At 36.1% G+C, this 25958-nt stretch overlaps 1 protein-coding gene across 8 annotated transcripts in view; it reads right to left on the bottom strand.

Annotated features, from left to right (window-relative positions):
* SETD2 (SET domain containing 2, histone lysine methyltransferase) overlaps positions 1–25958 on the bottom strand; it is a 118625-nt gene that overhangs the window by 75968 nt on the left and 16699 nt on the right. For 5 of the 8 annotated variants that reach the window (XR_006885351.1, XR_006885353.1, XM_046640385.1 and 2 more), the window contains exons 2-5: positions 11721–11760; positions 5932–10295; positions 3307–3438; positions 858–986 (exon numbers count right to left, since the gene is read on the bottom strand). Coding sequence is in view for 6 of the 8 variants with exons in the window: in XM_046640385.1 (XP_046496341.1) it covers positions 858–986; positions 3307–3438; positions 5932–10295; positions 11721–11760 (4665 nt within the window). In the remaining 2 variants the exon portion in view is untranslated. Of the gene's footprint in view, positions 1–857; positions 987–3306; positions 3439–5931; positions 10296–11519; positions 11583–11720; positions 11761–25958 lie in introns of those variants that run through there. The other 3 variants (XM_046640353.1, XM_046640369.1, XM_046640376.1) reach the window with 2 other exon arrangements.

The raw sequence follows: 25958 nt of genomic DNA, 5'->3' as shown, positions 1-25958 counted from the left end.
GTGGTGGTGGTGGTGATTATTAGGTCATTTGTTACCTGGTTACTTTGAATCCCCACAATAAATAGGCTAACACCCCTCACCTCGCCCCTATTGCCATCCCAGTATGGCCATATGCTCAGAGGGTGCTGAAAGAATAGTTGTGCTTGGGTCACTAGAATCCAGCAAATGTTTTATTTTCTTCCTTTATTCCTTATTTTTAAAATTTTTTCAATTATAAACACATGTAATCTGTATATATTTAACATTAAAGAAAAAGGCACTCAACTTAGAGAAGAATACTTAAATATGCTATATATAAAAAAAAGTGTTTAAAGGAAACACCAAATATGATAGAAAATAAAGTGAACCTTTTATTGCATTATATATAAAAAAGTTACACGAGTTGGGTGGAGGGCAACATTTATTCATTCAACAAATGCTTACTGAGCGTCTATCAAGTATGTTTTAATTCTCTACCTCAGTATCCTCAGATACTCTCCTCTACTCTTATCCCAACTCAGTTGTATATATACTAACTAATAGATTCTGTCCCAACTCCTTTTTATAGATTTTCATACGGATTTGGGGTCTACAGCAAACACTTGGTAATTGCTTGGAATTAAAGGAAACACAACTATCAGACAAAGAAGGATCTGCTCAGTCCAAATGTCCAAAGTGACAAAATTCTCTTCTTATATATATAGACAGAAAAGATTTGATTTTCTAAGAGAAGTGGGTTTTTTTTAATAAACTAGTGACCAACTGGTTATTCCGCACATCATTATTAAACATCAGTATAATGACAAATTACTTTCCTGCAAATATCTAACCAACTTCAACACAAAAACGAACTGAAAGGTGATTAAAATGTAACTTACGAAGGAAGGTCTTTGGCAGCTCTCAAGCCCCAGCCTTTCTTTTCTGTGAGTATGACTTCCACATCTGCATGCTGTTTTCTCTGAAACCGTCTATTGGAACAATAATCCCCATTTGGACACCGAGAAGAACTGAAATGAGAAATGAAGAAAATTAATTCTTCAAAGCAGCAAAAGAAGCAAAAGCACGTTTGATAGAATGTGTTATGTAACTACGTATATCCATATACCTTTATGGCATAATCAGCATATGTGTGGGTAAACCTTCAAGTAAGCCTTCCTTGATAATTCTTTCCATCATGAAGGGATTCCTTAGAACTGAGTGTCTACACTGTTCCTTAAACAGATGATACTCACAATACAGCCTTGTCATCTGGTCATCACCTACTCCCTGGGTGTCTAGGATACATTTCTAGGCTGCATGTAAGCTTGCAGTACTCTTACAACTCTGCAGAGCTAAATTCTCTATCAGTGCACCCTCTCTTACATTCCATTCCAATCATCATTAATTTGATCTACTTGATCTACATTTAAGAGAAACCAAAGTCATCATTAAATATATCCTTGGTTCAGAGTAAATACAATATCAAGTTGAAACGCTCCTCCCCCATGGATCCTAGAATAAAAATAATAAAAGCCAATATTCACTGAATTCTTAATATTCCAAAACTGATAGATGCAAAGACTTTTAATACTGAATAAGGTACCAATCATTTTTTATATACTGCTATTTATTGCCAAACCAGTAGTAAATAATCTTTTTACAAATGCTCAAAAGAGGGAGGATTCACTTTAGAGTGAGATAGTGAAAGAAAGATTTCATGAGGGAGCAGGATTAAAGCAGAATCTCTAATGACACACAGGATATGGATAGATAAAGAAAACAAAAGATACAACAACAGTGCCTGCCTGTGTGCAAAAAAAGGAAATAAGGCCTATTTGAGGAAAGCGGAATAAAACAGCTAAGGATAACTGATTACAAAGGTGGGCTGCTGAAAGATGGAAAGGTAGGTTGTTGATATACTATGAAGGGCTCTGAATACCAGCCTAAATTTGAACTTAATCCTGAGAACTACGAAAAGTCTGGGTGTGGGAATAACATGAAGAAAGAAATTCTGTATTTCATATCTGTTTAGCAAGGTTGTCAGGAAAAGCCAGAATGCAGAGACTAGGGCAACAACATCAAATTAGGGAAATAGTGCTCTTATGTCTCCTCTTTTTACAGGTGTACTGTCATCTCTACCTTTAGTTTAGATAAAATGCTTTCTCTTTTTCACTATTTTGAAGTATATGATTTATTTTTCTAACACTATAACATGAACAAAACCAAAAACTGAGCTTTGAAAGAAAACATTTCATTAACACTAAAAATAAGGTTACCCACACTACAAATCACCTTAATATTCTTTCCATGTTAAAAATAAGTATAGAATGTTTCATCAATCAGATTGGTAAAAAAATTTATCATACATTTTTTAATGTAAAGATGTTTACTGTTTATAAAATAAATATGGAGGGGGCAGCCCCCTGGCCAAGAAGTTACAGCCCAGGGTTTTGCTGGTTCAGATCCTGGGTGTGGACATGGCACAGCTCGTCAGGCCGCGCTGAGGCAGCATCCCACATGCCACAACTAGAAGGACCCACAACTAAAAAAAATATATACAACTATGTACTGGGGGGATTTTGGGAGAAAAAGCAGAAAAAAAAAAAAAAAAAAGATGACTGGCAACAGTTGTTAGCTCAGGTGCCAATCTTTAAATAAATAAATAAATAAGGAAGCAAATGTCTATCAACAGAAGATTAACAATTATTAGTTAACTATGAATAGAATACATAATGAAGCCAAGGGAAAGATTTAGGTAGGTCTGTATGTGTAGTTCTGAACAGGTCTCCAAAACATATTTAATGAAGGGTGTACATGTGGGGTGAGGGGAAATAAAGTTCAAAAAAGTGCATAGAGTAAGATTTCATTTCTATACATAAAAAAAAGAAACACCTACCTATGTTGGTAAAGGCATAAAAATTATCTGGAAAAACTACAAATGGAGGGATTGAGGTTTGGGAAAGGAAGCCATTTTACTTTATGCATTTTTTAAATGTTAGGGTTTTATCCCATTTTATAGTAAAAGCTAAAAAATACCAACACTTACCTCTCAGGACACAAACATTACAAGAGATAAAAGGAGACTGCATAAAAATTGATATTACTGTGTTAGCATTAGGGCTATTTTACAGAACACTTATAATATGCACTATAATCTAATGCACAACGCAAGGGAAGTTTGTCTCCTTATAAACCCTATTATATTTTGGAGATTTTATTGCTTATAAATACTCAACAACAGGTAGAAGGAGCAAGGTTAAGTTTTACTCTTCATTAATAATTCCTTTTAATATGTAGAGACATTTAATAGAATGGTTAAGCAAAAGCAGAACATTCTAACTTACTTACCACTCAATCATGAGGAGACGATTAAGACAATCTTCTCCACATGCTATTTCACCTTGAGCTCTTTCATCTTTAGAAAGAGGTGTACACTCACATTGCATTCGCTTAATATCCCGATGCGATTTATTCTTCTTTCTATTGGGTAAAATTTTATACAAATTGGTTAAATAAATCTCCTGGCAATGATACAACATATACAATGAAATTCGTGCTAAATCTCATTAGTTTCAAATTTAATAATTCTGGTTAAATCAATCATTCAAAAGGAAGAAAACATCTAATCACTAGCATTTGTGAGATTGAAAACACTAAGAAGTGTGTTGCAAACAGATAAGAGAGATAACTTTAGCTCTGGCAAATGGGAGAATGGGGTAAGTTCAAGCCTATTATTTTGGACTCAGGCCTTATTTCCTAGTCCAGGTCAGCTAAGCCTCAAATTCTGAGCAATTTCAAGTGTTAATAGTCATATTTGGCTCAGGAGAAAAAAAAGGAAAACTCATGAATATCAAATAGTGACATAGCTGATTAATTAAAGTTAAAGCTAAGAATCAGTCCTCATAGATGAACAAATAATTGTTGAGATACAACGCTCAGGAAGAAAAGGAGTTGCTAAAAAAAATAAGAGTTTTTAATTAAGAGTTTAACTCAATCAAACCTTTTAGAGAATCCTTCAGTAACATCACATTTGCACAAAGCTTGTTTAGAAGAAAACTGAATGATTAAAAAAAGAATAATTACATAATAATCAGGTAAAGGTTTCAGAGGGCTAAACTTTCTCAATGCAGACAAACTGATTTGGGGGGAGAAGGGAAAGTGTTCAAAATTTACCAGGTTCATAAAAATCTATGCCACAGTTTGCAAACCAAAAGTGAAAATGTGATTTTTACTGATCTTTTTGTTTAACTCTATTTTTTGACTGTTGTCAAAATGGAAAAAAAAATCAAGGATGGTCTAATGAAAACTCCTTAAGATCAGGGAACTATGACTTACTCTTCAACTATCAGACAGTGAAGAGGACAGTTCTCTAAGTGACTGTCTTAATCTCCTAACTAATCTGCTTTCATCTTCAATGTATATTCCATTACAGTGCCTGTTTTATAAAGTCCTCAAGATATGTCATGATAGCTTCAGCTAAGTGTAACAATGATTCATCTGGATCAAAGACATAATTCACTAATGAGCGTATGAATATGCTTAGCCTGAAGAAAGATGACTAAAGATAAACAAAATATCTATTTACAAGTACTTAAAGAGCTGTAATTTTGAAAAATCAGCAGTAGCTTTATTTTTGTATTGCTCCAGAAGGCCAGATTAGGACCAATGGGCATGGATTTTTTTTTACATAAGCCTATTTTATTAATCATAAGAAAAAAATTTTTTTCACCATACTCATACTATTTTACAATAATTTCTCTTCTTGGTGGCTCCTAAATGCCCAGCATATAGCGAAAGACACTTAAAAATGCTGGAATATACAAAAATGCTTTCCACTCCAAAAAGGCCCTCCAATGCCTCCAACAAGCAACTCTATATACACAATCTTCTATGTATTTGAATCTCATTGCTGAATGAAACCCAGAGTTAGGTTGATTCATTTTATTTCTATTCTTTTACAAAGACCCTGTAAAAGTTGCATCAGTCTACTCACACAATTCCTGAAGAGTACTACTTAAAATAATCAATATTTTGAATTTAAACCTAACGTGCAACTAGACGTAAATGAAGGTAACTGTAGCAGCTCTCTACATCATAAAAAAGAAAGGTCTTTTTTTTTTTTTAATAGGAAAAAGTTCTGAAGGGACCTAACCTTAAAATGAAGTCTTTTACCTTATCCACAGTGAAAAATTTCCTCTTTAAAAAAAAATTTTGAAACCTCTAGAGGAGAAATTTCCAAAAGGAAGAGGTGGGTGGTTAGGAGACTAGCGATTACAAAACAAAAAAAAGCATATTCAACATTTATTTATATTGGAAAAATAAGAAGATTATCGAGGAGGCGTGAAAGAAAGCAGACTAAGAAGCTCTGTCCTAGAGGAATACGTTTTCATTACTCCCATTCTCATTACACTTTGTTTCATGTTAGGAATTTGTGGTAAACCATTTTACCATTTATTTCTAAAATAGTTGTTATGCTATTGCCAAATTTAATCTATTAGCAACAGACTAAAAAACCTGACAAAGAAAACTATGTTCTAGTCTAGTTGCAGCTTTATAAAGTACCTAAAGATAGTTTATTCTGAACATTTTTGAAGAGTAAGGAAAAATAATCCAACATAACTACTCTTGTCTTCTCTAAGAGCAGATTACTTTGCTGGGGTTTTGTTTCATTTTCTGTCACAGTTTCACATGTAAGAGGAATTTACGAAAAAACTAGGCTGGGCTAAATTAAACAAAGGGGTAATAAGACCAAAAAAAAAAAAAAAATTAGATATCCCTTTCCAGGGGAAAAAAAATTGGGGGAGGGACTCTATGCCATCAAACCTAAATAGGTAAGTACACTTTTTATATTTTTTTAATTTACATTTTATCCCACAACTATATTTCATACGATTGAGTTCATATATTCTAAACTGCTGAGCAGTTTAACAAAAAGAGGTTAAAATTTGTCAGACAAGTATTAATTACACTTACCTTTCTGTTAAATAAACATTTTCTTCAATCAGATCAAAGTAACAAGGCATCTTCCCTTGCTTGGCACATTCCTTCCATCGCTGTGGGTCCCTGAAGTCCTCCATGACACAGGAAGGCCCAACCAGCGCTGACCCTGGAGGCACTGCTGTCTCTCCCTGCTCTACCTCCATTCTAACTTTCTTTCTGTCCTGAAGCTCACCATCACTTTCAGAATCACTCTCCAATTCCTGCCTCCTTTTTTTAGGAGGCCCTCTATCTTTCATATCACTTTTTTCTAAATTTTTTGAAAGATCTTTCTTTTCACTCACTGCTAAAGAGTCCTTAATGGAATTGCTGCTTATTTCAGGTGCTTGCACTGACCCCTTGTCCTTCTGAAGGGATAGAAAAAATTTATTGGACTGGCTTGAAAAGTGAGATCCTCCACGTTGATCCCAATTCTCCTCCTCTTCACGGTCATCTGTTAAGGAATCTGGTACCTGCCCTTGAATTCGATCATACACAACACCAGTTCCAGGAGGTCTACCTGCAGATCTTGGATCCCAGTAGCCATTGCCTTGCCAGTAACTACGTGCCCCACCATACTGTTCTGCACTTTGCTGGTACTTGTGCCCACCACAGGCTCCATAGCTGCTGTCAGGCTGCTGATATGTAGTGGTAGGCTTTTCTTGTTGAGAGAAGTCCCACCCTAGGTTTCTGAGCTCTTCCGATGAATGAAAACCATCCACTCGGGAGATCTCACAACAGGAAGAAAAGCTTAACTCTGTTTTTCCCAGTCTACTATCTGGCCTATTAGGGAAAGTGGTCTGTTGCCGAGACTTATTTGGGACATCTTCAAAATCATCAGAAGAATAAAGTGGCAGCTCTTCTTGCTGTCTAGAAGCTATCTTGGCTTTCATTGTTTCCTCAGAATTTAGATGACCTAGAGGGTCAGATTTCACATCTGTATGACTTGTACTATCAACTCCATCACTCTGAGGGTGAGCAATTTCAGGGAGGTGATTATCTATTTGTTTTCTGCTGGGCTGTGTAAAAGAAATTTCTGGATTCTTCTCTATTCCTTTATGAAGGAAGAACTTCTCAGTTAGAGAACAGGCTTTACTAGCTATACTCTCAAATTTTTCCTCATATGAATATCTCCTTGACTCCAATCTCTCATCTTCCCAGTGGTCAGAATAGTGTCTGTAACTCTGACTGCTCCGAGAAGAACAAGGGCTTGTTTCTTCCATGGGCAAAGTAGAGTTCTTTGGCACAACCACAACAGACTGAAGACGGTTTCTTGGAATACTGCTATCATCAGAATCTGTATCTTCTGAATCACTTTCATCACTTGAACTTTCAGAAGAACCAGAATAATCTTCATGGACAGTAGACACAATCTCTGAGGCATGACCACTGCTGTCACATTTTAAGGTATATGTTACACTGTCACTGTCTTCCATGGTTAAATTCAAATCGCAAGAAGAAAATACAACTTCTGAATCATCAGAAGTATGTGCATGTCCTCTTCCTCCTTCTTCATCTAAAGAGATTTCTGGTCTTTTTCTTCTATCAGGCAATATGGAATTCCCTTCTTCTTGAGCCTCTTGCACACATTTCCCAGATAACCCATTATTATGCCTGTTTTCCCAGGAAGCAAATCCCCTTCCTGAATGAGGAAGGCCACTATCTACTTCTACTATTGTTTCTTTCTCTGCATACTTTAAAAACTCTGTGGTTTTACTCTTCGGCACAGCATCCAAAACTGAAGGTGTGTTCTCTACACATTGCAAGAGAGTTAAATTGTCCACTTTTATTCCTGGTGAAAGACTCTGAAGAGATGAAGCAATACCTGAACTCTCTATAGGTTGATATAAATCATCAAAATGATTAACAGAAGCTGAACTAGTGCTACCAACAATCTGCTTATATTCTTCATATGCCAATTTTGAGTGTTCATCTGTCAGATTTCTACTATCACGTATAACTGTTTTTGATTTCAAATGCACGTTCATAAAGCTATTTGAAGAAATCTTCGCAACTGAAGGTTCAATGTTTTCAGCTTCGGAATGACACAAAGAAGGGTTGCTGTCATTTGAAGTACAGTATATATCTGAATCTTTGGTTTTACAGCAAGAAACTCTCATATCAACTGGTTCTTTAGCTACTGTTTTGGAATAATCTATAGTCATAATTGGCAAAGACATGAGTTTATCTTGGTCTGGTGACAATGGAGGTTCTGTTTCTCTAAATGAGCTTTCTGACTTATTATGCTGCATGCAAGTATCATCCAAGTCTTTTTCTTTACATTTACTAATATTCTGAAATCCATTTGATGAAAGCATGCATGCTTTGACCAAAGGCGATATCTCCGATCCAGTCACACTATCATCAGAAGACATCAAAACAGTGTCAGTTTTAGAAGTGCAAAATGTTGCCAAATCAGATTCTGCCCCAGGAGATCCATTTATATTTGATTCTATGGGACAATAACTTCTTAATTGATCACTCTTCACTTTAGATAAAGAATCTAATTCCTTATTACTATCATGGCTATCATGTCCTATAAATTCAGACTTAAAAATAGGCGATTCATCTAGCTTTTTAAAAGTAGGTGAATCATTTAATCGATTTGATGGAGATGGAGATCCAGTCTTTTCTCTTTCAGGAATTTTACTAATCATTCTTAATTCACTACCTTTTGAACAAGGAGTCTGTAAACTAAAAGAATGAGACTGTTTAATTTCCTCATTCAATTCTGTACAACAGAAAGAATTTTTAAATTTATCAGACTTGGGTATAGATTTTGAAGGGGTAGATTTATAACGGGAAACACTGTTGTCGTGCTTGGAATATGATGACCCCCGTCGGAATCCCAGTTCATTAGAGGGAGAACAACATCTTTTCATTGCTTCATTTTCTGAAGTCCTTTTAGATTCTCTTTCTAGTTTTGAAGAATACTTTCCTCTTTTCTCCATCTCTAAGTAAGAGGACTCAGTTTTGCAGTCCCGGTCAGATTTGGAATAGGATGATGATGTCCTTGGGTCTCTGTAAGAGGAATGAGATGAGGTGCGCCTCGAGTACGTCTTCTTATACTCATCTTCTGAGTCAGAACTTTCTCGTGCCCTGTTATCTGTATGTGGCCGAGAATAGCGTGCCCTCTCTCGATAAGGGGAACTCCTGTGGTAGCGACGATCAGAGTCGTAATAATGGGATCGTTCTGACCGGGAATAGGATAAACTAGTTCTAGAGCCTCTGTCAGATCTAGAACGAGATCTACTCCGCCTTCGCTCTCTCTCTGATCTACATCGAGAAGATATATACCGAGTATCTCTTTCAAGTTTTGAGTAGCTAAAATATTTATCATCTCTCTCTGTTTTAGATCGTGAAGATTTTCCTAAATCCTCACTTTTTAAAGGTGCTAAACTCTTCTTTGAATCTCTTTCTTTTTCAATGTTTGCTGAAAATTTTAAATCATGTGATCTTTGACTTGAGGAAGTCCTTACAGAATCTTCATCAGATTCTGAACCAAAAAAGGTGCCTTCAGATTGTGAGGATTTCTTCTTAGAAACTGTTTTTTTAGAGCCCAGACTACTCTTTGAACTATCTGGAATTTCTTCTTCCTTCCCAATATGGGAATCTTCTCTTTGTGAGGGAATATCTGCTTGCTCATTCAAATTTTGAGTTATGTGCTCTTCTGAACTATTAGACACAGTGTCCTGCTTAGTGTCCACTTCTGAAGATTCTGGTACAACTGTAACTGATGGCTCCTTCAGGGCTCTAACTGCTACATCTCCTGGTGCTGTCATCAGAACTGTTATTGGTGTGTGTGGCAAGGCCACTGGCTCTGTTATTGCTGCTGGTGGTGAGGACGTTGTGGTTTGGGGAGGTGGAGGTGGTGGAGGTGGAGACAAGGGTGGCGAGTCTACAGTTGTTGATTCTGCTATGACTGCTGGTAACGGTACTATGGGAGGAGGTGGAGATGCCACTGCTGTCAGAGTAGTTGGCAGTGGCCTGGATGTTACATGAAGCAGATGCTTCTTAAAATGAATTTTGCCCAATTCTACTCTTGATTTTGGTGGGGAAGATTCTTCTGTAGTAGATAAGGTATCTCCAATGTCCATTTTAATTTTAGGGGTCAAGTCTGCTTGAAGAGGTGCAGTTGGGGAGTTCTGAGCATCATTTTGCTTTTCATTGCCAAGTGCAGTCAGAAATCTGTTCTGCAAAGTTTTCTTTGTAAGGCTGAAGCTGAATGACACCTTCTGTCGTCCCTGTTCCTCCAAATTAACTTTTGTTTTGGTGCCTTTGGGCAAAAATCGACTAGAGGCAACACCTTTGAACATTGGTCCTTTGATGAAACCCGTTTTATGCACATTTTCAATCTTTGCCTAAAAAATGAACGAAACAAGCAGTTACTACTATAACTAAGTTACTTTCAAATGGCTAGCATCACAGTTTAAAATGTCACAGAAATGAAAAGTTCTCTTTAATGACAAACAATACGAATTTGACCAAGGTACAGAAGCATTTTTAAAAATTTTTATAATGGAAATTTTCAAACACACTCAAAAGTATCGAGAATACTACAATAAACCTCTATGTATCACCCTAGTTTCAACAATTACCCACATTTTTCCATTCTTGTCTCTTAAAGAATTTTATCCAGTTTTATAACTGTTTTCCATGCAGAATTTCTAACAATAAAAAAAAAATTTGATGTGTACTTCAAGTTACAATACAAAAGGACATGTGGAGAGAGCGCAACCGCTAACATCTTAGTAATGAAAATAGTTTGTTCTCGTGTCCTCTTTGAGAGGAAACATCAGAATTCTTTATAACCAGTGGTCTTCCAGCATCACACAGAATCACTTGGGTGCTTGGTAAAAATGCAGATCTGTAACAAAACTCCAGGGAATATGGATTCAATACATCTATGGTGAAGCAAGAAAGTTTGTTTTGTCTTCTTTTTGGAAAACAAGCACCTCAGGCAATTCTGATGGACTTCCCAGATTCGGGAAACCACTGGTAATCTCCCATCTAATTTTATAGATGAGGTAACCAAATGAGGACCAGCACTTTCTGCCTTCCTGGAAATTAACTCTGCCCTGGCACACTACCATTGTCTCTACATGGGCCCCACACATCAGATAAATAGTCTGATCCTACTGTATGAGTGACAACTACAAGTATCTATCTAAGAAGAAGATTTCTCCCTCCATTATTTGCCAAACCACCAAAGCAAGTGGTGGGCTTTCAAAGTTAAAGATATAACCTAGATTGTAGACATAATATCAGAAAAATCTACAGCAACAAATTCAAGCCTCAATTAAAGATAGTACACTTGCCATCTGCAACATTTTTCTAATTGATGTTCTTTAATCAATTCTGGCTATTTAAAAGAATAGTTTTCCCTTCAACATGGTAAAATCTGAAATCAGTTCTCAAAATTACACAGTAACCATTCAAGTGGGAAAGTAAATGTTTTCATGTGCATTACCGTAGAGCAGTGGCCTTCAAATACTTTTAAGAAAAGGAATCCACTTTTCAAATTAAATCTTACATGGAAGCACAATAGGTAAAAAGCTGTCTCCAGGGCTGCCAGCTTTCTTTACCTTGCCTAAATCTCTTGAAGCTCCAAAAGTTTAAAAATCATTTTCTTGAGATATTCAACATCCCTCAGTGGAATGAGTTACTGTAGATCCAAAAACAAAATTAAGCAAAAACTATTACTTCATTTCACATTCAAAACGATAACTAAGTTTTGAATGTTTTCAATCCCATAATCACTGAATAACTAGTTAAACTATACTTACCTCATTTTCTTCTTCTCTATTGCCATCCAGCCAAGAAAGCATGCAAAAGAATAAAAAGAAATTATAATTACTTAGAACAGATTGAAAGAAAGTTTTTTAATTAAAACTTAGGATATTTACAACCTACAGATATATTCTATTTGGACTATCCATTCCTTCACAACCTCAGTTACATTTAGTATAGCAAATATTTATCAAACACAGTGCCATGCACTATGCTGGGTACTGGAGATAAAAAGTGAATAAAGCTGAGACTCTGCTCTTAAGAAGCTTATAGTTTCCTGTATAGTCATGTGTCACTTAACAAGGACATGTTGTGAGAAATGCATCGTAGGCGATTTCATCTTGCAAACATCATAGAGTGTACTTACACAAACCTAGATGGTATAGCCTACTACACACCTAGGCTATAATGGTACTAATCTTATGGGACCACCGTCGTATGTGGTTCATCACTGACGGAAGGGTCATTATGTGGCGCAAGACTGTAAATACAAAATATAATTTTGTTACAGAAGTAATTCCAAAATAATGGAATAAATACAAGGATAGAAACATGCACAGTGTAACAGCAAAGAGAAAGATAAGTAACTCAGTTTAGTGGAAGGACAGGAATGCAAAGAATCCTTCCTAAAAGAAAATACTAGTTTTTGAACAGTGTATCTGTAGGGAGAACCTAGGCAGAGGGAGATCCCAGGCAACACACAGAGATTAAAACATAGGAACAATATGGGCAAGGAAACTATAAACAGTTCAATATCACCTGAGTATGACGCGTAAGGCAAAAAGAAGCCAATAATTAGGTAAAGTAGGGAGAAGTAGCCAGGTCCAGAGGCCAGGTTTCTTATGAGGGAAAACATTTTATCTTACGGATTAGCGGTTCTCAATCTTTTTTGGTATCCATTCAACAGTCCCTTTGCTGAATGGAAGGTATACATGCTACTCCACACCACAGTACATGGCTCTCTGAGCTCACAGTTATGTTCTAACAAAGGTAACCCTGAGGAATCAAAAGCCAAGAGTCTGATGTACACCAGTGCACCAAGGCACATTGGGGAAAGGGAAGGTATAAAAGGGTTTTAGGCTATCATAGCCAGATTTATATTTTAAGCAGGTCACTCCGTAGGCTACGTGGCAAGACTGGAGTATAATAATCTATTTTAAATGTCCCTTAAAAGAAACATACAAAACCCTTTCCCCAAATGCAGGCCTGACTCCATCATAATTCAGTCCATTCACTTGTGTCTATGGTAGCCATACAAAAATCAAGTAATGAAGGGGGAAAAAAGCTGGCAATACATGGACAAGATCTGAAGCAGTGTGAAGGTTAAACACTTTTTTCTACTCCAAAACCCCTAAAACCTCACAGATGTGATCTCAGAACTACTGTATTTCATCGATTCTATGATGTACATTTCCCCCATATATAACACCTCTGCAGGATGCATCCTACTATCAATATCATAGTTTAATTGGTAGAGATTTTTCCTTTCTTAAGTGATTCATAAAATAATTGTGTATTACAACTTACAGAATACTAGAATTGATTTAAGTTAGTACCATGTGAAATTTTTTCCAGAAGAGAAAAGGTACCAGGAGACGCCCAAGCATTTGGAGTGTCATTCATATTTATATTCCTCCTTACAGTGGACATTTAAGAACATTCATGCTTGTCTGCACGGTATCCACACACATGAGGTGCTGGAAATACTGAAGTGACTGGAAACCTTTCCTAATCCTCAGGAGTTCTACTTTGGACAAGCAAATTGAAAAGAATAATCCTGACAAACTGTGATGAAAGTAAACAAATTCCAAAAGTTGGACCCGTGACCAACAGATAGAAGTAAAGAATGACAGATTTTAGTTCATTTTAAGTCAGAACATTTTTCATTAGTTTTCTTCATTTATTTGAAAAAGCAATATATGCGCCCAGGAGAAAAAATTATAATACAAAGAGATACACAACTAAAATTAGGTCTCTCTCCCCAGGGGCAACTATTAAGTTTTGAACATCCTTCCAAAAATTGTGTGCATATATGAGCATATACATCTCTTTTAACAGAGAAAACACATACACAAATGGAAACATACCTTTCTGTACCTTGTTCTTCTCCACTTAAAGCCTTGGATATTATTACATAGCAACATATACAGAAGTAGCTTCAATTGTAGTCTACCAGCATAATAGCTTTTCATGTTTATAAGTCATTGGTATTTTCTTTTTTCTGAGAAGTGCTTTTTCAGGTCCTTTGCCAATTGATTATCTATTGAGTTGTTGGTCTTTCTTACTGATTTATAAAAGCAAAATGTGAGGCATCTGCAACTAGAATGTGTCACTGTACTGGCTACTTAAGTTTCCTTGTCATCTGAAATATTTAAGAAGAATCTGGATGAGAATTTACCTAAGATGAGTTAGAATGCCTGTCACAGAAGTAAAGCCAAAAGTGAGGCCCTAGAAGGTCTCATTCCAGGACTTCAGTTCACCGAATTTCCTGAACCACAAATCAGAAAAAGCATTTTACTTTATCTTGATTTTAATGAGACTTTAAAGATTCACTTCTACTTAATCTTTAAAGATCTCTCACTAAAACTCAAATACCCCTCAAATACTTAAAGCCACTGTTTCTCACATTTGAGTTATGTATAGGCCTCTTTTAAAAGGAAAACAAAAACCTGTCAGGCATCTAAGAATAGATTCCAATTTAAGAACACTGACTTAAGAAACTAAAATTAGTCCATTAAAATTTATTTTACTCGAAAACCACACTGAAAAGTAATGGTAGTTTTTAAGTGAAATAAATTTTAAAATTTAAAAGTGGTCAAGGGGGCTGGCTCGGTGGCGCAGCAGTTAAGTGCGCACGTTCCGCTTCTCATTGGCCCGGGGTTTGCCGGTTCGGATCCCGGGTGCGGACATGGCACCGCTTGGCACGCCATGCTGTGGTAGGCGTCCCACATATAAAGTAGAGGAAGATGGGCACGGATGTTAGCTCAGGGCCAGGCTTCCTCAGCAAAAAAGAGGAGGACTGGCAGTAGTTAGGCTCAGGGCTAATCTTCCTTGGAAAAAAAATAAATAAGAAAAATAAAAGTGGTCAAAATAATTTTTAAGGTCTATGGGTTAGAAAAGAGTATTATATCAATGTTAATTTCTTGAGACTGATAATTGTACAGTGCTAATCTAAAAGAATGTCCTTGTTTTTAGGAAATACACATTGAAGGATATAGGGACAAAAAGCCACCATGTCTGCAACTTTCTCTCAAACATTTCGAGGAAAAAACCCAATAAGTGTGTAGGTGGAAACAGAATAAATGGTAAAATGCTCACATTTGGGGAATCTGGGTGAAGTGTATATAGGAAATTATTATTTTTGAAACCATCTGTGAGTCTGAAATTCTTTCAAAATTAAAAATTATTTTTTCAACTTAAGATAACCAAATGTGGACAACTTTTAAATATCCTCATAGAATCCCCACCCCTTAAGAATTTATCAAAAGAAATATACATATATATGTGGACTCTTGGAGATCCCAGAGCCTCAACTGGAGAAACACTACCTCAAATCTTTCTAAATTCATATTCTGGTAGGCATTGATGAGAATAAGCTATATAAAAACTAGACCCTTTTAAGAAAGTATGCAACAGCAGACGTAGGATATTAAGCGGCAAAAATTCAGAGATAAGACAGGAGAACTGGTTGATAACAAAATGAAGGAAGCCACCAATGACAAACTGAAGACTATTTCATAACATTGCTTATAACGTTTCCTAGCCCAGAGGTACACTCAAGTAATACTCTGAGCTCTCGAGAAGAAAGGTGGTTTGCTACACATACCCAGCCCCATGTTGAGAGTCTCAGAGAAATACTGGCAGGGAACCCTTTTCAAGTAGTGAGTGATCGATTAACTCCACCATGAGGAAAAAAATGGAACTTCACAGATCTAGCCACTCCCTTCCCTCCCCTCCATTTGTTTTCATTTTAGATTTCTAAATCTTTGATCTGCTCCCCAACAAGTACAAATGAAAACATCCGTCATGAAAAAAAAAAAAGCTGGAATGAATGCACTGAAATCACACGTTTTGAAATTTATACATTTAGGCACTTATCATACCTTCAAGACTTAAAACGCCTCAGATCTTCAATGATAATGGAAAAGTGCATCACAAAGTCTTCATAAGTAAAACTTTTATCACAAAAGATCATGTCTGCCTAGTTCACTGCTTGGCCTATTAACAAACTGAGTTAATCCTTCTGTAGGCTAAGGTTTTGGTAGGGAATAGGTGTCTTAGCTAACTACCACGAACTAGCTGGCCTTAAGGCAAACAGAGAGACTGCATCAGAACTAACTTTTGATAGCACACAACTACACTGATGGATTGATTGCCCAATGATTTATTTTAGAAAGGCAACACTGCTAACTATATCAGTACTCATATCAATCACAAGGCTATTTGTTCAACAATTATGTAAGGATCTACCCCTCTGAAGGCAGTGTTAGCTCTGTAAAGGCAAGATGTCAAGTTTACAGTCCCTATCCCACTAGGAATTTCACGCTTTACTTGAAGTAATATGGCTTAGAGGTATACCAAATAACTATAACAAAAGGTAATAAATAATAATTGTCGTATGAAGGCTACTAAGGGGATTTCTTTTTGATTTTCCTTTTTTTGGCTCAACCTAGTCTCATTTTCCAGATACTCCTTCATGAAACCACATGTCCTTCACTATTTATTACTAAGCTTATTAGGATAGCAAAGTAACAAACAGATCAAACTTGGATGATACCTAGGTTGGAATCCTGTTTCTACCATTTACTAATACCTCTATGACTTGTACTATTAAATTCCCTTTCTTACTCTGCTAGATGTCTATTTCATACATCCCCCTATCCCAAATCTCCACCACTACCATCTCCCTGACCACTCTCAGTTGATGATCCCACCACTTTATACTCAGTGTCCTATCCTCTTGCCTTCTAAAGAACTTCCATTACATATTTATTCCCTTTCTTCTATCATCAGCGTGTCTCTCCCTCCCTCCCTCTCTCCACTCTCATTAGTCAAATAACTTTTAATATACCTTACACCTTAAGAAAACGGCAGGCAGGAGTCATCACTAAATGACCAACATCTTAAAGCCAATGGTCAATTTCTGTTCTAGGCTTTCACAGACCACATTCTTCTGTTTTCCTCCTACCCTCATCGGCTACTCCTCCTTAATCTTATTTGTTGGCTCTTTATATTCCTCATGTTGGAGTGCCCAAAAACTGGATCCCTGCTTGGCCTTACTTCTTCTCTTCTCCATCTCTTCTTCCCTTGTACCTTATCTCATCCAGATTCATGACTTTAAGTATCATTTACAGACTGGTGATTCCCACATCTCCAAACTCAATATCTCTCTCCTCTTATTTACCCAACTGCTCACTGGACATCTCTACTTGGATGTCTCATATTTATCTCAAATGGAACAAGGTCAAAATGGAACTAATGATGATTATCCCATTCGTGCATATGCCAATTATGATGATTATTATACACCTATATTATGAATTTATCTAAAAGCCAGGTGATTTTTCAAAAACATAAATCCGATCATGGCACATATCTGCTTACTCTTTCTTTCTGACCTCACTTCTTTTCACAATCCTTTCTCCTCATTCCTTAGGTTCTAGCCACATTAGCCTTCTGTCCCTCAAACATCCCAAGCTAATTTCTGGACTTTTCACCTAAAGCTTCCTTCTTAGAAAACTATTCCCCCTAGATCTTTGACAGACTGCTCCTTCTCAATAATGACACCTCCAAAGTTATCTCCTCTGAGATTCCAACAACATTCTCCCTTAGAGTACTTTATTTTATTCCCAGCATTTATGAATATGAGGTTTATTTCCTGTTTTGTTTTGATGTAGTGCCTGTTTCCTCCCACTAGAATACAAGCTCCTTTAGGACAGGAATTTGCTTTACCTTGTTCACAGCTGCGTTTAAGTGCCAAAAACACTACTTGGAACACAGGAAGTACTCAGTAAATATTTGATTAAGAACATCATTCCCACTTTCTTATCTAGCTAAACTTGCTTTATACTACTCCCTAGAAGGGATAGTTAAGATGGTCTCTAAATTCAAACATAGATCAGTCTCAATTTCAAATAATTTCTCATACTGCTCTTCATTCTACCATCTTCCTCCCTCTCTCCCAGCCTCCACATACACACACACATATATCACACCTCCCACGCCCATCTTAACCTTCTCAGCCACTTGGATCTCACTTTCATTCACTTGATACTTACCTGAGTGCCCACTATGATACTACGGACCCAGCACTGTTCTGCCTTTTCCTATCCCTTTCCTGAGCATTCCAGACACTATTTCTAAACTCGACTCCTACACCATATACTTTGCAGAACAACAATCACATATAGCCTAGTTGCATATTGTTCTCGTCTTCCCAACTAGAGTTTACATCACAAAGAAATAAAGGCAACATCTTGTCCTTATTGTATAATCTCCCCTGGGTTTACCATTCCCATTTCTAGCTTAAGTTGTTAGTAATTCTTGAAGCAAAGAAATTCCTTAACAACAGTACCAGATTTTAGCTTTCTCATTTCACCCAATTCTCAAAGGAAAAGAGAGAAACACCTCAAAACTGACCTGTAGAGAAAACAAGCCATACAGGCCATAAATTAATTTACAACATTTGCTATACTCTCAACCAAGAAATAGGACCCATGAGGACAAATGAATTAAAACACTGAAGAGAAATACATGTGACTTACGTGGACAAAATAAAGCCAAGTACACCACCTATTTTTTTACCAAAGGACTGGAAACTTCAGGCAAAGCACTTTGAGATGAATATGCTAACCTGAACTAGTGCCAATGGACCTGATAAATAAAGCACTATTTCTCACTTGCTTTAAGTCCACATGTTCAACTAGCACAGGATCTCAAACATATAGAGAGCTCCTACTGATAGAGGCTCATGTATACAGATTAAATCTAGAAAAAAAATAATTTGATAAAAACAAATGTTATTAAAATTACAGCACTTACAAGGCAAGAATATTCTCACAGAAAGTAAGTGGATCAAAGCACTATCTCTGACACACAAATATAGGTCAAAATAGCAGCTCTCTTCCCTCAATGCCATACCCATCAACTATTCTTATATCTCAAAATAGCTGAAACTTTATTTTAATGTGGAGTGTCTATATATAATGGTGAGCAAAGCTAACTTATTTTAAACAAGAAATCACTTTGTAAACAAACATAGCTGATCACAAATGTATCATTGTAAAGTTCTACAGTCAGTGAGGAAAGGTAAGAATATCATCCTAAATGTTAAAAATTTTATGTATACCTGAAATCTGTTTCTAAATTTGTCTTCCAAATTAGTTTGCATGAACACTTGCATAAAGTGAATTATGCTCTCCTGTTAAAGCAATCTGCTTTTTCCAAAACCCATAAATTGGGCTGTATGTTGATCTAATTTGAACAACATAGGGACTTTTATATACATACAAATGAGTTTCACTACTTTTATTCATTATTTTGAGTTAAATCTCTGACATTATCCATTTTATTTTCCTCATTTGCAAAATGTGGGCAAGGGCACACCCATTACCAAATAACCTTCGAAAGATAGAAACGTGTAAATGCTGAAATTCATTTTTAGTATTATCCAATGAATCGCAACAGAGTTGAGGGCAAGTTCTTAGTGACCTGATCACATTATACTATTGTCTAGAGACCCTGTTACTAGACCACCATCACCAGTGTAAGCAGCTAACAGGATACTTTCCATTTTTCAGGTACTGGGTTAAATGTTTTACACAGATCTGGTTCATTTGATCCACACACTTATGAAGGGTGTACTATCTGTATTCCCATTTTACGAACAAAGAAACCTAAAGTCACAGCTAGCGAAGTGGCACAGCCACGTACCCAGGCTGTTTGACTGCAGGGCCCTTATTAGCTATTACACAGAACTGGGAGCAAAGGGTAAAAAGTTTCAGAGAAACATATTTTGATTCAGTGTACTAGTAAATGCATCTACCTAGCAACAGAAGGGGTTGTATCATGAAATAACAAGTAACAGAAGTGTTCAAACTAGAGTCAAGATGATGTGTCTGTATCTTAGAAGAAACTCCTAAACTGGATGCAAGATATCACCAGGATTTTTTGATTTTCTAATCTAGGACTAGATTCTCCTATGAAGAAGATACTACACTGAAAGCAGTGTAGAACACCAAGAGTCTGACGGAAATGGTTTATTACAGACTGTAGGATATAAGTTCACCTAGTTATTGTTTAATAAGCTGTACCTACCCTGCATTTTACCAGACTGGGTATTTATGCCAGCCTTCCAGTTCTTCTCTTGCTTAACCACATTAAATAGAAACACGAAAATAGATGGTGGTCAGTTCTTTCATGTGGTTATAGACTTTCATGCAAATTAGGTCTTTAAAACCCATCTTCAAAATAAAAACAATGAAAGTAAAACATGTGATGCGATTAAACCTAAACATGAGAAAGATGAAGTTTCTCTTTTTATACACAAAGATAAATTCAGGATCTCTTTGGTTCATAAATACCTGCTTACTTTGGTGTAAATAGTAAAAATGTTCCTGAAAATAATTTTATTCTTTCATGTTTCACAAGCAAGTTTTTTTCTGTTATAAATATAAATATAAAAAATATATGTGGACTGCATTTTATTTTGGTAACGCAATAAATACAGAAACTCAAAAAGTTTCTAGCATAGTAAATTACAACAGACCAAAATCAAAATGGGAAAGGAATGAAACTCAATTGTCTTGAGGAACAAAAGCTTAAACACAACAAAAATAGCTTTCGTTTATTTTCTAATTGTTGGGAAGAGTTTAAGAATTTCCAAAAAAACCCCAGCAAATTAATGTTTGAGGTGTGGAAGAGAAAAGTTTCAAGTCAACTAACATAAGCAAAAGTAGAGCAAAGATACCCATATCTGGGGGGAAAAAAAATCAAACCAAATCAACAAACCCTGAAAACACTTATTCTTACAAAGCAAAGCCAATGATAATGTAGGATGATTGTGAATTACAATGCACTGACTACACCATCCCTCACCATTTCATACATGGAAAAATAAGGTTAAAATAAAATGCCAAGGTTATTCATGTGATACCAAAAGACTGGAAAGAACCTAAATGTCCAATAAAAGAATGGCAGGATAACTCTGCTACAGCCATTCAATTGAGTAGATGCAGCAATACAAAGTAATGATGAAAATCTCTCTATACTGCTCTAGAATGTCTCCAGAATATACTTAGGTGAAAAAAGCAAGACACAGAACAGTATGTTTAGTATGCTTATACCTTCAAAATGGAAGACAACCAAAATTACACATATGGTTAGATATTAAAGGAAATAGTAAGAGAACAGGGATGAAAGTTATACCTCTTTGAACATTCCCTTTGTTTGAGATAAAATTGGTATATTAACATCATATCAGTCTCAGACATACATTATAATTTGACATCTGTATTCACTACAAAGTGATCACCACCAAAGTCTAGTTACCATTCATCACCATACAACTGACCCTCTTCGCCCATTTTGCCCACCCCACAACCTCCTTCCCTGCTGGTAACCACCAATCTGTTCTCTGTATCTCTGAGTTTGTTTTTGTTTTGTCTGTTCACTGGGGGTTTTTTTTTTAATTCCACATGAGTGAAATCATCCGGTATTTGTCTTTCTCTGTCTGATTTACTTAGCATACACCCTCAAGGTCCATCCATGTTGTCATAGATGGCAAGATTTCATTCTTTTTTATAGCTGAGTAGTATCCCATTGTATATATATACAACACATCTTTCATTCATCCACTTAGATTGTTTCCATATCTGGGCTATTGTAAATAATGCTGCAATGAACATATGGGTGCATATATCTTTTTGAATTAGTGTTTTTGTATTTTTCAGATAAATACCCAGAAGTGGAATAGCTGGATCATATGCTATTTCTATTCTTACTTTTTATTTATTTATTTTTTTGCCGAAGAAGATTAGCCCTGAGCTAACATCTGTGCCAATTTTCCTCTATTTTATATATGGGTCACTGCCACAGCATAGCTGACAAGTGGTGTAGGTCCATGCCCAGGATCTGAACCAGCAAACTGAAGCACAGCACAGAGAACTTAACCACTAGGCCATGGGGCTGGGCTCTTCTATTCTTAATTTTTTGAGCAATCTCCATACTGTTTTCCATAGTGGCTCCACCAATTTACATTCCCATCAACAGTGTATAAGAGTTCCCTTTTCTCCACATCCTCTCCAACACCTATTATATGTTGTCTTTTTGATAACAGCCACTCTTGACAGGCATGAGGTGATCTCATTGTGATTTTGACTAGCATTTCCCTAATAATTAGTGATGATGAACATCTTTTCATGTGCCTGTTGGCCACCTGTTTTATTGCAGTAACTTTGGAATCAGAAAAAAAGGTGCATTTTTTTAAGAGGAGAAAGTAAAAACAAAATGATTTCTAGAAATTCAAACTATAAACACTACATCAAATTGGTGATTGGCATAAAGAAGAGCTAAACTAAACAAAACTATTTTGAGTGCATATGCTTTATTGGAACATATCCTAGAGGCAAAAAAAACCCAAAGAAATCTTAAACTGTATTTATTAGTCTTACTGTTATAATAATATTGATATTACTAATGAAACTATCATACATAAGCAGATAAAGCAAATAAGTTATTCTATTAATGTCATTAGGAACAAGATCTTCAGCATAAAAGTTAAGTTTTAAAATAAATAAAAACTCAAATATGAACTGGAAAGATTAGTATGAACTGAATAGTTTTCTTTTCCTAAAAAATACATATATCCTAACTGTCCAATGAAAAGGCCTAAGCACTGATGACTCAGTAGCCATGAGTAGCATGAGTAGTGTCTAGAATATGATCTCTAAATACCTTTTCACTAAAAGAAACAAGGCTCGCAGAAGAAATGGTTGATTCCAGGACTGAGGTAGGAAGTGAGCTAGGGCCAAGAAAATTATCAAAGATCACCAGGATCATGCAAAAGGACACAGAAGCCAACTTGAAAAGGCTTCCACCCGTCAAAGGTGAGGCAACTTGAGCAACAATAAGAATAAAAAAATGAGTGCAATTTATTGAAGCACAGCAAATATGTAATGAATTCATTAAAAAAAGTCCACACTGGTTATCTTTTTGCCAACAGAACACCACTTCATTATCTGAAAATTGACAAAGGGAAAGAATCCAGTATTTTTCCTACATTTCCTATATGAACTGTATTTCAGGGCAATCAAACATTTGGTGAGTAATAGTTGTTCTTTATAGCAGAATTCTAGCAAATATACACAACAATCATCAATGGCAGCTAAAACCAGTAGCTGAAAGGTTAATGGGAAATTTTGTAATGGATAGCAGGCTAACTACACCAGAATCCACTGATTAATTCTGATATCACTACAAGTAAGACAATCTGATATGATGTAATAGGTAACCAATAAACTGCTGGGAGGATAAGGAGGTCCTGATGTGACTAACAGGCTCCAAAAAATATAGGAAACAGAAAAACATGTTAAAGGACATCATAAGGATGCACACAGCCAATAAACGGTATAAGGAGACTATTATAGATTAAGAGAGATTTGAAATCTGGTAATCACATGCTTATTTAGATACTAATTTTTCTAAAAATGAACAAGGACTGTGTATTAAATAATATTAAAAAATTATTGCCAATTGCACTAGGTATGACAATGGTCTTGTGGTTACTTTTTAAAAAACTTTATCTCTTAGCGATATACATTAAAAGTATGAAATGAGAGAATATCTGGGGTGCTTTAAAATATTCCAGTAAAGGGGCCGGCCCCGTTGCCTAGTGGTTAAGTTCGTGTGCTCCGCTTTGGTGGCCCTGGGTTTTGCTGGTTTGGATCCTGGACACGGACATGGCACTGCTCATCGGGCCATGGTGAGGTGGCGTCCCACATGCCACAACTAGAAGACCCACAACTATGTACCAGGGGGCTTTGGAGAGAAAAAAGAAAAATAAAACCTTAAAATATTCTAGTAACAAAAAAAAGTAGCAAACAGATGAAACCAGAATGGCAAAATGTTAATAACTGTTGAAACCAGATGACGACACTGGGGCAGTGGCTGTCATTATACTATTCTCTCTTGTATGAATGTTTGAATTTTTCCATAATAAAAAAAATTTTAATGTTCAATTGCAATACGAAAGAGAATAACAAATCTCCAAAAGAATAAACAACAAGAGATCATATGTGCACATGCAGCAGGCAGAGAGGGTGGGTGGTTGGAAATATGCTGGCTAAATGTACATGTTCCTATTACCATCATGAATGCTACCCACAATCAGGGCCCACTCACCTGGTTGTGGCTGAGCATTAATCCCTTGACCCAAGCAGAAGTAATCACCAGGATTCACCCCTCTGATTTAGACTCACCCCTCTGATTGAGACTTTATTTCTATGGTTCCAAGAATTTCATTCCCCAACAATAAACAACAACAAAAAAATCATAAATATATAACCACAGTGAACATTATGCTATGATGGAAAATATTTTCTATAAATTAACTTTGCCAAACAGCATCAACACATAGTTCTACTTTAGGGTCACTTAATTTGAAAAGACTCAAGGTGAGAAACTTAATAAAAAAAAAATCAGCAACAGTAGATACAAAACTATTTTGCGTTTGGGAAGGAGAATATTAATATTCTGAATATTTAAATCCATTTTCCACTCATTTGCCAATCTTTTAGGATAAGGCACCACAGTGCTAAATTTTGATTTCCTGCAAAAATAACCTTTTGAGTTCTCAAGATAAACATAAAAACAATGGAGTATTTTGTACACCATTTTGCAAATTAGAAATCTAGTTGCAATTTCTACTTCTGGATACCAAATTCCAAATATGTAACAATAATATATAATAATAAAGCTAATTAATCTATAAAACGGAATTTTATCAGTTCTTTCATCCCATGGGATTTTGGTTTATGTCTCAACTGCCAAATATACCAGAATTTAAGAAAATGCAGTTGCTCCACAGCCCTAGCCATCAGTCCCTAGTCACTTTAAAATATTCCAGTAATCACAGAGGGATGTTAAGTACCATCAACAGCTCACTAGAAGAGGTCAAATCTTACGTTCTATGACAAAGAAATATTTCAAATTGACAAGGCAGATGCGCCCCTCACAGAAACAACAAAGGGTAAAATGACAGAAGGACTATGACTTGGAATTAACAACAGTAGCTAATATCACATCCAAAAGTCAATGCAGGCAGCTGGCTTTCAGGCCTAATCTACACTGATGAGAGCACTGAAAATCAAAGGTGACAATGTGTAAACACCATAACTAGTACGATGAAAATGAACTATACAGTTCAGCCTTAGTTTTCTGTTCTAGAGCCTTTCTAGTCCATGTCCAAATTCCTTTTCTCCCCCATTACGTGTTTTCAAAACACCAGATGGGGAGTTCATAAAGTATAATACAAAAATAGAGAGAGGTTAAGAGCAAAAGCTTGAAAGTCTGTCAACTTGTATTTGAATACCAACACCAAAACTTTTTAACACTTTTTAACCTAAGTTACTAAGAGAAACGGTGGCCAAAGAGATTATCTGTAAAACCAAAATAGTAATACTGTACTTACTTCAAAGAGAAAATAAAAGAAAGTCTACTTAAAATCCTCCATGTAGTACCTGGCACATAGCTAGTGCTCAATAAATGGGAACTGTTAAGCAATTTGAATTACATATTTGTAAGATTCTTTGATTAACAACAGTCTCTGCTATTAGGAAATAAGGATAAATAGTAAGGGGCCTTGCTCGTTTCGATATCCTCAGGTCTTGGCACTGATAAGGTGCACAATAAATAATTTTGAACAATGAGAAGTAGAGAAGCGGAGGTAGGAGATGAAAGGTAAAAAGAGACTGAGGAGAATGGCAAAAATATGGAGGAGTCAAGGAGGAAAAGGGAGTTAACACTTAACTGTGATCTTCATGCCAGGGCCAGCTAGCTAAGTTTGTTACATATCCACAAGTACAAAAATTGAGACTAGAGTTTGGAAACTTTTAGAGCAATTTGACCTTGACCAGTGATCAGCAGGCTTATATTTTTTTAAGCTTTTTATTTTGAAATAATTACAGATTGACAAGAAATTGCAAAAATAGTACAGAGTCCCTGTACTCTTTACCTCC

Source organism: Equus quagga, chromosome 1, assembly GCF_021613505.1.
Source record: "Equus quagga isolate Etosha38 chromosome 1, UCLA_HA_Equagga_1.0, whole genome shotgun sequence".
NCBI classification, from domain to species: domain Eukaryota; kingdom Metazoa; phylum Chordata; class Mammalia; order Perissodactyla; family Equidae; genus Equus; species Equus quagga.
The sequence above is the reverse complement of the archived record's forward strand: the minus strand, read 5'-3'. Positions and strand labels throughout refer to the sequence as shown.